The sequence below is a fragment of the Felis catus genome, chromosome B2 (genome assembly GCF_018350175.1).
Source record: "Felis catus isolate Fca126 chromosome B2, F.catus_Fca126_mat1.0, whole genome shotgun sequence".
In the NCBI taxonomy this organism is placed as follows: Eukaryota; Metazoa; Chordata; class Mammalia; order Carnivora; family Felidae; genus Felis; species Felis catus.
The window spans coordinates 142,958,635-142,973,104 of record NC_058372.1 but is presented as its reverse complement, the minus strand read 5'-3'; the positions used below and the strand labels follow the sequence as shown (position 1 = coordinate 142,973,104).

At 47.6% G+C, this 14,470-nt stretch overlaps 1 protein-coding gene across 1 annotated transcript in view; it reads right to left on the bottom strand.

Moving 5' to 3' along the window:
• Nucleotides 1-14,267, bottom strand: part of FNDC1 (fibronectin type III domain containing 1) — a 108,190-nt gene extending 93,923 nt beyond the window's left edge. The window contains exon 1 of the mRNA XM_023254545.2: nt 13,979-14,267. Coding sequence (XP_023110313.2) covers nt 13,979-14,087 — 109 coding nt within the window. The 5' untranslated portion in view covers nt 14,088-14,267. The remainder of the gene's footprint in view (nt 1-13,978) is intronic.
• Nucleotides 14,268-14,470: the final 203 nt, after the last annotated feature.

Below are 14,470 nucleotides of genomic sequence, written 5' to 3'. Positions count from 1 at the left end.
CCCAAGACAGACATGTAATCTGCTCAGACAATATCCTGTGTTTCATCTCCAGGACTTCTTCCTTCCTACTATTTAGAATAAAAATATGGTGATAGCACAGTTTTAAAATAAGATCAACCCAGGTTTCAGGGAGGTCAGGGGGCATAGTACCCTCTGCCCCTCTTTTCTCTTCCCCTTGCCTGTCGTTTGCTCAGATATCTGTAGGTATCTATGTGGATTCTGAGAGTTATTAACCACAAGAAGAGGCTTCAGTTCTCCCAGTCTATCATAAAATAATAGAAGGAAATCGTTGGGTAGGGTAGAGAAATGTTAAAAAACAGAGCAGAGCCCAGACATGTGTTATAACAGAAAAAGAACATGGCAGCTTTCTGTAACATATGGAATGTCAGAAAGTTGGACATTCGTAGGAGAGCAAGGCTGCCTCACCTCATCACCTAGAAATCTCGAAGAGAGACGAACAGACCGCAATCCAGGTAAGAGAAAGACAGTGATGCATCCCAAATTTTATCGAATAGGAAAAAAAATGTAGATCGAGTCAACATCAAACTGCTCCCATCAGGCAAAGTCCTCACACAAATTTGCTAATTTCTGTTGCTAATCTTATGATTTTATGTATGCTAATGTAAAAACATTCAGAACTTAACACAATACCTGGCAAGTAAAAGTTGATTAGAAAGTACTAGATGATCCTATATTGCTATACCACACACTCAATGCCATTGTTTATCGCTACATCAATCCCGACTTCTTCTTTGTACCACATGCCTCAGAGCCTAGCATAGTCACTGGCCATAGAAGATCCAAGTTTAATTAATTAATTAATTAATTACTTTATGAATGAAGGATGGAGTCAGGCTTGACCTATGAATTAGGCCTACTGAATGTGCGTAGGTCTTCAGAATGTGGGTTGACAATTCAACACAGGGTACAACACAGTGCCTCATGTCTTCCTATGGCTCAACTATGGCCCCCACTGTTAGAAGCTGCAGGAATTCTTTCACCTACTGAAAAGGAATTGTGTTGAGAGGCACACCATGTGTTGTGGGTTTAACTGTGTCTCCCCAAAAGCTATGTTGAGTGCTAACACCCAGGACCTGTGAATGTGACTTGGAAATAGGGTTGTTGCAGATGTAATCAAGTTAGGATGCTGTTATGCTTGATTAGGGCTGGTCTTAATCCAATATGACCAGTATCCTTACAAGAAGACACAGGGAGAAGACCATGTGACAGTGGAGACAAGAGAATGGATTGATACATCTATAAGCCAAGGGACACCAAGGAGTATTGGAAATCATGTCACAAAGAAGAGGCAAGGAAAGATTCTTCTCTAGAGCCTTCAGAGATGGTGTGACCCTGACCTACAGATTTCAGACTTCCAGCCTCCAGAAGTATGAGAGAATAAATTTTCTGTTGTTTAAAGCCACCCAGTTTGTGGCCCTAGGAAACTAGTAAATGTAATTCTCTGCTCCAGCCACAGAGGGACTTTCCAACACAAGCCAACACTCTTCAAAACTTGAGGGCTGACCTCACAGGACTATGGAGACAGGTGGGCAGGACACTGTCCCACACCCCCCGACCCCACGTATCCTGCTGTTGTTAGTCAGTGTACATCAATATATTTATAGCACATGTAATCAATACCAAAGAAAGTGCATCCAATCATTCAGCAAATATTTACGGAGCACCTACTCTGTGCAGGCAGCATTCTAGGCAATGAAGAGACTTCAGTGAATAAAACCAACAAAATATCCTTCTCTTGTGGAGCTTATACTCCAGTGGAGGACAACAGGCACTTATCAAATCCAAAAGCAAAATACATGACCTAGCAGGTAGGGATAAGCTGGGGAGAAAAATAGAGCCAGAGTAAGAAGCACTGGGGAGTAGGGATAGGGTTACACTGTTAAATTGGGAAGTGGTCACATAAGACCTGGTGAGATGTTGCATAAAGAATCTGAAGACAGTGAGGAATGTACCCATAGATGTTTATGGAAAGTTTTTTGGGCAGAGGGAACAGTAAGTGCAAAGGCACTGGGGCTGGAAGGTCCCTAGCACATTAGAGGACCAGCAAGGAAGCCAAGTAGCTGGACCTGACAGTGAGGGAGGGCATGGGATAGAAGACGATTATGTGTAGCCTTGAAAACTTGTTAGGATTTTGGTTTTTATGTAAGAGAGATGGAGAGTTACTAGAAGGTTCTGTGACTTCACACGTCATGAGAATCACTGTGGCTGCTGTTTTGAGAATAGGATGTAGGGAAAGAGGGCAGAAACAGGGACACCAGTAAAGAGGTTATTGCAATAATTCAGGTAAGGTGGCTTGGACCAGGCGGTGGCAGTATTTTGCCACTATGCCAAATTATATATCATGGTATCTCAGTGTGTGCAAAAATACTTGCAAGCTAATTATAGTCATCTCAAGCAGAATGGGCAAAAATACTCCTTATTTTTTAAAATATTTATTTATTTTGAGAGAGAGAGAGAGAGAAAGAGGCGAGGGGGTGAGGGGCAAGTGGGGTAGGGGCAGAGGGAGAGGGACTCTGAAGCAGGCTCCAGGCTCCGAGCTGTCAGCACAGGGCCCGACGTGGGGCTTGAACCCACAGGCAGTGAGATCATGACCTGAGCCAAAGTCAGATGCTTAACCGACTGGGCCACCCAGGCACCCCAAACATACTTCTTAAAAATAGGCCTTTACCCATACAAAAGGTGACATATTGTATAGTTCCATTCATATGACATCCTTGACATGACAAAACTATAGAAGTGGAGAACAGGTTAGTGGTTGCCAAGGGCTGAGGTGGACGGGAAGAAGGAAGATGAACTATAAAAGAGTAGTCCGGGGATGGAATGTTCTGCATCGTGACTGTGGCGGTCACACAATCTACACACGTGACGAAATTACGTAGAAACACACACACAAGCACGTAACACTCGTGAGATGGGAGGAGTCAATGGCTTGTATCAACGTCACCTTCCTGCTGGACACTGTGTTATAGTTACACAAGAGGTCACCTTAGGGAGACACTGGGTGAAGGACACCTGAGATCCCTGCATTATTTCTTACAACTGCACGTGACTACAACTACCTCAGAGTAAACACTTTAAAAAGCCATTTTTTAAGGGGCACCTGGGTGGCTCAGTCGGTTAAGTGTCTGACTTCGGCTCAGGTCATGGGTTCGAGCCCCAAGTCGGACTGGGTACTGACAGCTCCGAGCCTGGAGCCTGCTTCGGATTCTGTGTCTCCCTCTCTGTCTCTGCCCCTCCCCCACTCACCCTCTGTCTTTCTCTCTCAAAAATAAACAAACGTTAACAAAATTTTTTTTGAAGAAATAAAAAATAAAAAGCTGTTGTTAAGAAATAGTCTTTTAGGCCTACAGTGGAGTGCAAACCCCTGACCCCTGTGCTTGGGGAAAGAGCAGGCCACAGCAGACTCGTGATAAATGAACACATAAAGCACTCTGAGCCCCAGCGAGTGCAACAGGCCACACTGGTGTCACTGTGGGGAAGGCTCACCTAAGCTTTCTGTTCTCTAGGCGGAAGTGTCCGTGTGGCGACTTACAAGGCGGCACCATCACAGTGTGACCCTAATCTCCGTAGGGGATTTTATACCATTTTACAAAACGAGGATGGAGGCTGCGGTGCCCCTGAGAAGGCAGTCCTCCCCGCCACCGCCCTGCAAACAGCAGCCACTCCCCCACCCCGCACAAGGACAGCCTGCCCCGGCTACCCTCGCCTGGCCTGGCTGAGGTCGCTGCTCCAGAGGGGAGACGCTCAGGGTCCCTGGCCTCTTCCCCCGCCCAGCACCGCTGCTTCTGACCGCAGTGACTGTCAGTCACCGGGAGACAACCGTGCTGTCACCCCCAATTAGCCATCGCTGTGCACCCTGCCGGGACTGCTCACTGGGGTGCCAGCTGGCCCAGCCACAGCGCCGTGCTTAGGGGACCCACCGTCCACCCCTCTGCCAGGAACAGCCGGGCTCCTCCCCAGTCTGTGTCGGCTGGCTGTAACCAACCACCTGTCCACGACGTGACAGCTGTCAGACCCTGAAATGAGTGGATGCTTGGGTGACCTTCAGAGTGGAGCATCACTACTTAGGCTCCAAGAGTCTGCATAGATTATGCCCATCGATTTCAGTTCCAAGTTACCTACCACCGCCACGGCCACGAACTCCTAAAATTGCCCACGGTTTTTTCCCTTGGAAACCACACTGAATTCTGTCCACAGAACCACCCTCAACCCCAAAGACACCCGACATTCAGTACTCCCATCTTAACTATAAAGTCTACCAACCTGCCCACACGTGAAGGCATGAGACTCATGGTAACCTGGAACCCATTCCAAGATGGGATGTTCTAGGGGCACCTGGGTGGCTCAGTCGGTTGAGCATCTGACTTCGGCTCAGGTCATGATCTCAGAGGTCGTGAGTTTGAGCCCCCACTGGGCCCGCTGCTGTCAGCCTGTCAACGCAGAGCCCACTTCAGATCCTCTGACCTCTTTCTCTCCCTCCCCTGCTGTGCTCTCCCAAAAATGAATATTTTTTTAAAATGGGATTGTTCTTGGCACAAAAACAGACACATAGACCAATGGAATAGAATAGAAACCCCAGAACTAGACCCACAAACGTATGGCCAACTCATCTTTGACAAAGCAGGAAAGAACATCCAATGGAAAAAAGACAGTCTCTTTAACAAATGGTGCTGGGAGAACTGGACAGCAACATGCAGAAGGTTGAAACTAGACCACTTTCTCACACCATTCACAAAAATAAACTCAAAATGGATAAAGGACCTGAGTGTGAGGCAGGAAACCATCAAAACCTTAGAGGAGAAAGCAGGAAAAGACCTCTCTGACCTCAGCCGTAGCAATCTCTTACTCGACACATCCCCAAAGGCAAGGGAATTAAAAGCAAAAGTGAATTACTGGGACCTTATGAAGATAAAAAGCTTCTGCACAGCAAAGGAAACAACCAACAAAACTAAAAGGCAACCAACGGAATGGGAAAAGATATTCGCAAATGACATATCGGACAAAGGGCTAGTATCCAAAATCTATAAAGAGCTCACCAAACTCCACACCCGAAAAACAAATAACCCAGTGAAGAAATGGGCAGAAAACATGAATAGACACTTCTCTAAAGAAGACATCCGGATGGCCAACAGGCCAATGAAAAGATGTTCAGCATCGCTCCTTATCAGGGAAATACAAATCAAAACCACACTCAGGTATCACCTCACGCCAGTCAGAGTGGCCAAAATGAACAAATCGGGAGACTATAGATGCTGGAGAGGATGTGGAGAAACGGGAACCCTCTTGCACTGTTGGTGGGAATGCAAACTGGTGCAGCCACTCTGGAAAGCAGTGTGGAGGTTCCTCAGAAAATTAAAAATAGACCTACCCTATGACCCAGCAATAGCACTGCTAGGAATTTATCCAAGGGATACAGGAGTACTGATGCATAGGGGCACTTGTACCCCAATGTTCATAGCAGCACTCTCAACAATAGCCAAATTATGGAAAGAGCCTAAATGTCTATCAACTGATGAATGGATAAAGAAATTGTGGTTTATATACACAATGGAATTCTACATGGCAATGAGAAAAAATGAAATATGGCCTTTTGTAGCAACGTGGATGGAACTGGAGAGTGTGATGCTAAGTGAAATAAGCCATACAGAGAAAGACAGATACCATATGGTTTCACTCTTATGTGGATCCTGAGAAACTTAACGGGAACCCATGGGGGAGGGGAAGGAAAAAAAAAAAAAGGGAGGTCAGAGTGGGAGAGAGCCAAAGCATAAGAGACTGTTAAAAACTGAGAACAAACTGAGGGTTGATGGGGGGTGGGAGGGAGGAGAGGGTGGGTGATGGGTATTGAGGAGGGCACCTTTTGGGATGAGCACTGGGTGTTGTATGGAAACCAATTTGACAATAAATTTCATATATTAAAAAAAAAAGTAAAAAAAATAAAAATAAATAAAATAAAATGGGATTGTTCTAGAACATTTCAGATAGGACTGGAAGTAAAGACAGTAGTTAGGAGCTGTCAGCTTGGTCTAGAATGTAATGACGAAACTCCCCAAGCCTCAAAAAAATAAGCAGATATAAGAGAACCCCCCCATCTGGCCCGACTCCTGCACTGTCCTCCACTCAGAGGCCACGCAATCTCCCACTGTGGATGCTCTTTCAATGGCCATGACTGCTTTGGACTATGGTCAAACTCCAGGCCCTTCCTAAGCTGCCTACTGCTGACCTTTCCAGCCCTGAGTGCCACCATTCTCCCAAGGGGTCACTTTGCAGGGGCCACCAGAAAACTCACATTTCTTCACACATGTCACGATGCCCCCTGCCTCTGAGCCTTCACACCCACCGCATGGTGGTCCTCCACCCGAAATGTCCTTCCTTGCCCTCCTTCTCTAACTAATGCCCACACCCGTCTTCAAAACCCAGCTCAAATACGGCTGTCCGAGACTTCCAGTCTGATTCCCCCCAGGGACTGCCCTCATACACACCACACTGTGTGTACCCTCTTCCCCACCCCCTCTCTGCCTGTGCATTCTGGACAGACGGACTGTGTTTGTTGGACTTGGTATCCCTGTGTCTGACAGGCATTGATGCTTGGGCACTGACGCTTGGGCACTGACCCTTGCTGACTGAATGAATGGAAGAATGGATGGATGGATGGATGGATGGATGGATGGATGGATGGCCTTCAGATGGAGACTCACACAAAGTTAGAGCCAGAAGGGGCCCTTAGCCATGTCTACAGTCCCATTCTGTCACTTCGTGAGAAACAGGCCCACAGGGTCATGACCTGCCCAAGTTCACACAGTACAAGCCAGCACGTGGGTCAGGTGAAGTGAATGCAGATGCAGGTGAAGAGATGTGACCTTGCAAAATAATCCCTAAAACACAAATCCCAGCATTTAGAGGACGCTTTTTTCTGAGAAGTTCCAAACACCTTAACAATAATGCTGTTACTGTCTTACCACCTCCAGGAGAGGTGAGGATCCGTCAACCCCCGAGATTAACACCTAACATCTGTCAGCACTGTTCCCTGATTTAAGTGGTCTGCTGTAAACACACTTGAATTCTGGGAACCTTCTAGTGACAACACAAGGCCGACAGATTCCACCATAAGGATCAGGCATCACAGAGAACCACTGTACTAAACACTGAAGTGTTTCTGTAACAAACCAGACACAGAACACTCATCTCAAGGGCACGTTTTAACAGGAGCCACTGAGGAAAGACACTTCCCTCAATGAAGATCATGCTTATCCAAATGCCAAATATATTTTGTAATAGGGAATAGGCTCATCGGAAATTAGGCCCTACTGGAGTTCAATACGCTTTGGGGTGTGACAGGATCATTTCCCAATAGCCAACGGCAGTGTCACCAGAGCGTAGACTTACAAGGGCGCTCTGAGCAAATCAGAAATGCTGGTGCCAGTTCCCACCACCAGCTTAAAGAAGAAAGAAAACAAGGGAAATTAAGCAAACATCCAAATGGGAGCTGGGAGAGTCTGCGGGAAGCACGGAGGATGTGGATCCAGAAGACGGGGGTCCAAATCCTGGGATACCACAGACTACAGGACCGACTTTGGGAAAATCAGTTAACTCCTCTGAACGCAGTTCCCTCGTGGTGAGGTGAGGGTGCCACCAACCTCACGAGGTCGCCGTGAAAATCAAATGAAATAACATACGGAGAAACGGTAGACTCTGTGGCATTTTTAACTGCCAATTATTATTAAAAAGAAATTAAAATGCATGCCTAAGAATGCCACGTAAAGTGAAAATGGAATTGTGTTGGTTATACCATTATGACATTACAAGTTAATCGTTTCCTCCACATAGAGGAGACCGAGGCAGAAAACTGTGAGCAATGACACTAGCAGCTGTCCAGCTATTTTGCTAGACTTACAAATCTGCCTTAGAACTTGCATTACTCCCCGGATACAAAGAGAATCCACGGAGGGTAAAGGGGAGAAACTGATTCATCAACTCATTCGAAACGGACCCGCAGCACTCAGGAGGCTGCGTCCTCCTCCAGTGACCCTCCAGTTCCCCGTGTTCCAGCTGCCACAGCTCTGGAGGAAGAGCAGAAACACCAGGGACCCCCAGGGCTAAAGGGTTGCTGACACTGCCCCCCCCCCCCCCCCGGATCTAACTTTAGGCTTCAAATTCCTCCTCACCAATGGTCAGTTGAAAATTACTAGGAAGCACTCAATTCCACTCTTAATGATTTGTCCTTCCTGACTTAACGTCTGAAGGAAGCTTCAGTGAGGAGCAAAACTGAACAAGGGCAAACACTAAGAGAAACCCAGAGCACGTTTGTCCTAATTTTCTCAACTCTGAAAAAGCCACAGCTGCCAGGGCGCCAATGCAAAGGGCCCGCGGGCGGTGGAAACGCCGCCAGCAGGCCAGCAGCGCCCCCTAAGGGCCGCGAAGAGCAAGCGCTGCCGAGGAAAAGGAACAGGAAAACTGTCTTCCTCAGGACGTCCCCTAAATGCTCAGCGGCACAAAGATAACTGTGTTTAAAATGTCTACATTTTAACCATCTGGCCCATATTGGAGAAATTTCCTTAATGAAAAATCAACAATGACACAATTCCCAAAAACAGAATGAAATTCACATTCTTTGTAAGTAAGACAAGGTTAAATTCTAGGAGAGACATGAAGAGGTTAGCTCATCAATACCCTGATCCAAATGCTCCAATATGTGCTTACTGAAACCGGTAAAGGAAATAAGCAATATCCGCCCCTGCCCCAGCTACCCAGCTCTCCTCAAAGGCACCTACAGTTTCAGGTTCAGATGTATTCTAACATAAACAGTCTATGGATTAACAAGTAAATAGATACATATTTTTCTCTCCTTTATTTTTATAGCTTTAGATACTTGCCTCTGTATTTCCAAACTGAAATAAAATCCCCTGATAAGAAGTTTAATGATAACTTAAGAAATCCCCAAGTTCCACAGGGAACAACGGAAAGAGGTTTGCTTCCTAATTATCTGAAGGCTGATGGGGTCTTTCCTGGAATTTTTGCTTCCAGACTCCCCCCTCCCCCCCCACCGCCCCACCCACCCCTGCAGTAGCAGAATAACAGCCCCCAAAGATGTGTATGTCCTAATCCCCCAGAGCCTGAGAATATGTGACCTCATGTGGCAAAATGGACCTTGCAGATGTGATGAAGGACAGGACCTGGTGCTGGTGAGATTATCCTGGATGATCCTGGTGGGCCCAATATAACCACAAGGGTCCTCATAAGTGAAAGAAGGAGACAGGAAGGTCAGAGTCAGAAACTGCAATGTGTGGGTGGGGGCAGAGTCACGGGACTGCTGGGAGGGGCCCCTAGAAGAATGTGGGCACTTCTAGAAGCTGTAAAGACAAGGATCAGATTCTCCCCAAGAGCCTACAGAAGGAACATGGCCCTTCATCTTAGCCCAGTGAAACCCACTTTGGACTTCTGACTTCTAGAACTAGAAGATAATGAATTTGTGTTTTTTTATGCCACTAAATTTGTGGTACTCTGTTACAACAGCAAATAGGAAACTAATTACCCCCCCCCCAACACACACACACTCCTCACCCCCTCCCCTGCCTGTTTTCAGGGAATGGGCCTTTATGACTTAGCTAGAGATATGAACAGCCTTGGTTAGACATATTGACAATGCTCTGGAATTGTCCAGGGATAATTTTCCAATGACAGGAATTGTCACCCTGCAATTCTTTTACAACCTCTGATTCAACAGTAACAAATTGCATGTTCAGTTGATGAATTAAACAGTTCATCTGGGTGCGCTCCAATGCACAAGATAAAAGGAAAGGGTATTTCATCTCCTCCTCTCAAAGAGTACAGAAGTAAGGAGTGAAACCCTACAGAGCTGGGTGTAGGTTGGGCCACAAGAAAGTCACTGAGGGCTTCTGGAGATGGAAGGTATCTTTCCATTCAGTTGGACTAGTGGAGACTGACTAACTGGCCCAAGGCCACACAGCATGTGAATGACACCATGAGACTCAGATCCAGGCATCCTGATTTTGGAATTACTCCCCTTGTCTACACCAGCAGTTGCCAAACTTCCTGTTCTCTGGATTCCTTTCTACTCTTAAATTAATGAGGTTCTCACAGAGATTTATATTTATGTGGGTTTTACCTGATGCTATCTACTGACCAGAAATTAAAACTAGGCACAAGTTACTATGCATGTATTAAATCATTTTAAAATAGCAGCAGTAAACCATTTCATATTGGCATTAAAAAACTGGATTTTATGAAAAATCACCATTTTCCAATACAAAAAGTAATTGACGAATGGCATTGTTTTGCACTTCAGCATATCTCTTTAATAGAAAACAGCAGGATCTCTTATCTGCTTATGCCTTCAGTCTGTGGAAATATGTTGTTTTGGTTGGAGAACCTGAAAAAAACCCAGCCTCACACAGATCTATAGTTGGAAAAGTATTTTAAAAGCCTTATGAGTAAGTTTGGAAAATCTTTGATACTACACCAAAACTCATCAAGTAGCAGTTTCTTAAAGGTTAGTTGTGATACAGAATCTGAAACCATCTCAAGAATTTTTCACATTTTGTTACATGAAAAATCCATTGGGCTATCTTGCACTTTGGATGGATCTTTTCACCAGGCAAGATTTTGTAACACTGGGCATTGGTCACTTAGATTTACTGGTTCACCTGGTTATGCAGGTCACATCCTGAGACTTTTTTTTAAGTTTATTTATTTATTTTGACAGAAAGAGAGAGAGAAAGACAGAGCAGGGGAGGGGCAGAGAGAGAGAATCCCAAGCAGGCTTCGCACTGTCAGCGCAGAGCCCAACACAGGGCTCGAACCCACACACCATGATCATGAGATCATGAGATCATGGCCTGAGCCAAAAATCAAGAGTCAGATGCTTAACCAACTGAGCCACCCAGGCACCCAGCATGCTGAGACATTTTTATAAGATAATATTTAAAATATCACACTCATGTATATCACCATCAATATTATTAGAAAAGTTTTTAAGTATTAGGAAGCTTTCGATCGATGTTAGAGATGACTTGGCAAAATTCTTTCATTAGAAAGTTGAAATTTTATCACCAGCAAGACATACAATCAGTTATCCTATTAGAAGTGGCAGGCCCCTTTGTTCATTTTTGAAAAGATGTCTGCCAAATACCCAAGTTTGTCTGTGGTCATTCTTTCTGGTAAATATGGCATGCCATGGAAAAAGAAGCTAGTTCAGTTCCCAACTCAAGCTACCGCACAAGAACTTTTCTTCAGGATTACCACTGAACTTGGGTAGTTAGCAGAACTGCTTTATGTCCCTTTCCTGTCCCCTCCACACACAATATTAAAAAGACATGCATTCAAGGGTAGAGATTTGGCAAAATGAATCATTTTTACTGTTGCCACAGGACATGCTTCATTGGAACTGGCACAGCTTTACTGCACTTCAAAGGCCTAAAAAAATTCAGTGACTACGAGTACAATATGGTGCCACTGCCTTGATTCACACTAAAGCACGAGCAGTTTTACTCACCAAGTTTCTCACCCTTGCTGTCAATGTCAACACGGTTAAAAAAAAAAAAAAAAAAGACAAAGAGTATCTTCGTATTACTTTGAAAATAGTTTTGACCTTGCAGAGTCCCTGAAAGGATATCTAAGTTTTAAAGAAGTTTCAACCACCCTGAGGGAACTGCTGTAAATGTATGTGAGTGTGTGTGTCCCCACATTTTTAGAGAAATGCATCCTATCAGACTGGCAAGTGCCATCATAATTTTAAGGGTTGCAATGTTAGTTTATTGATGGGATGGATGGTGGAGGCATTGCCTGCTTATTTTGTTTTACATTAATGGGCCACCAACTTAAAGAGCTTATATAGATCCTCAGCATGCCCCGCAAATCACCTCTGTTTTAAGGAGAGCCCCCTCTGAGCTGTGATGCTTTGCCATTTAAAGTGGCTCTGGGTGATTTCATTACAGGGATTCTGGCCCCCAAAGGTTGGAGAGTAGGGGGAGGCTTGACTCAAGCAGCTTGCTGGGCCCATGCACTGATTCAGCCAGAGCAGGAGCAGTGCGCCCGTGGCCTTGCTGTCAGACCCAGAATACAAGTCTGCAAGTGACTGGAGCTATGTCCAGCAGGACAGACAGGAAGCCTTCCAGAGGAGCAGATGAAATAAATTATGTGCCCCATGATTTCTTTCACAGCATCGGGGAGCTATCTGCAGATGATGTCTGTTTCTTTCCTTCTTCTATTTCCCTACAATGCAGTAAATATTCGTTTCGAAATGTGCTTGTCCACTTCTAGTCTGATCATCACTGTACTGCAAATCCCACGTCAACACAGTAGAGAGAGTGCCAGCAAGCATTCCAGGCTGCACATTCCACAGCTCAGTGGATTTACGGAGCAGAAGCAAGAGAAGGAAGAGCACGGAACACAGAAGCATTTCTGAAGCTATCACAAACAACCCCGAGTCCAGACGCACTCAAACGTAACCCACTGGGCAGGTGGCAGCGGGATCTAACAGGAATGAAGGTGGAATCGTCGCGAAGCCGGTTCAGCATTACTTCCAGCTCCAGCCCATTTTCTGAAACAAAAACTCTTTCAACATTCAGAAATTTTAATTTAGGAAAAAAAAAAAAAGCCATGGGTTGTAGGTGGGGAATTTGAAAGGCTTTAAAATAGTTGTATTCTTGTGAACCACTGTACCACATATTCCGTGAATGCTTTCCTAGAGATTGCTAACAGAGAGGAAAACAAAACCCACCACTAGCACTGCCTTTTATGAAGACGTGCCTCTGGAATCCCAGCATGTGACATAAACCCGAGCGTTACGCAGGATGGACCCACCAAAAAGAATTGGACGACAACACGACACCCCTCCCCCAACATTGTCCCATTCCCCTTGTACAAAAGGGCTATGGGGACACTAAATAGCATCATAAAGCAAGGAGCCCTCACTGGAGTCACATCTGAATTTTTATAACCCCACCAGGAGTGAACAGTCTCAAACAAAAACGTGGACTTCTTGGATTCCTGCAAACTGATGGCATAAATAAAAGCCACACGCTTTAAGTGTGAAAATGCCTGCACAGGAGGTGGGAACAAGGGCCGCCCAAGGCTTAAGGGTGAAAACGCCACCACAAACATATCTCTTTCTGCAGGAAACGTTCAGAAACTCTGACAACCGGCCCGCGGGCATTTTCCCAAAAGCGCTGCTCACATCACCATCCCATCTCCAACTTCAGTCTTTGGGGAAGGGGGAGCTTCTCCCAGATCGGCTCCCCCACTCTCCCTCTCTCTCCGCTCTCAAGGCCGATGTCTTCTCCCAGCTCCAAAGTTCTCACCGGGAGGTACTGGCCTCCGTCAGGGCGCGGCTGCCGCTTGGGCACCGAGGTACCCGACCGCCCCGGGACAGCTCGCAGCTTTTAGAAGAGTGCGCTTCTAGAAGAGTCCTGCCTCCCTCTCCCTGCCTCCCCCCTGGTCTGTCGAATGCCACCTTCCAACGGGCAATCCTACCTCGGGACAGGTGAACTGGGGGAAAGAAAGATGCCCACGGGGAAATTCTGGGCAAAGGAAAGCATCACCACGGAGGGGTCGCTTTTCACTCTCTGTTTTTCTTTTTTGTTTGTTTTTTCCCTTTGCCTGAATCTCTCCGGGAAGTTACACTGCTCGAGTCTCCAGAACTCGAGTCTCCAGAACTTTGCGCGTTCGACGGCAAAGTCAAAACCGAGAGCGCTGAGGTCCCCGGGTACCAACGGTGTCCCCGCGCCCACCTCCCGCGCGCGCGGCGCCAAGTGCCCAGACCCCGCTCCCCGACCCGCGAGCGATGAAGATGCACAGGTTAGTGACACTGATACGCACAGCACAGAGCGGGACGGCGGTCCCCAGAGCGACAGGCAGGGTGGGTGACGCGCGAAGGGTGGACAGAGAAGCGGCGAGGAGGCGCGGAGAGCCCGGCAGCCGAGCCCGGAACTGCGCGTACCTGGAGCCCCCGCCGGGGACACGACGGCCAGCAGCGCCGCCAGGAGCAGCAGCGCCGCCCAGGGCAGCGGGCACCGCGCGCGCGGGGCCGCCCCGGCCTCGGGCGCCATCGGGAGCCCGGGGTGCGCGGCGGGCTGGGCGGGCGGGCTGGCCGGTGGGCGCTGGGCCGGAGTCGGGGAGCGCGGGGGCGCAGCCGTCGGGTCCCCGCCGTCCGTACGGGAGTGTGCGCTCTGCGCGGTGTCCGCGGCGCCCTGGCCCCGCGCTGGTCGCTCCGCCCGCGCACCGGCCGCCGCGCCGCGTACTGAGGCCGCCGGCCGCCGGCCGTGCCTTTTAGCCGCGAGCGGGCGCCCCCTGCCGGCGGCGGGGCGGCGGGGCGGCGGGGCCAGGCGGGCGGGGCACTGGGTGCCGCGCCTGGGCTCCGGCTGCCAGAGCGCCCCGGAACCCCGCTTGGCGGTTCTGAAAATTCGGTGATTTCGGTGCGGGGCGAAGTGGC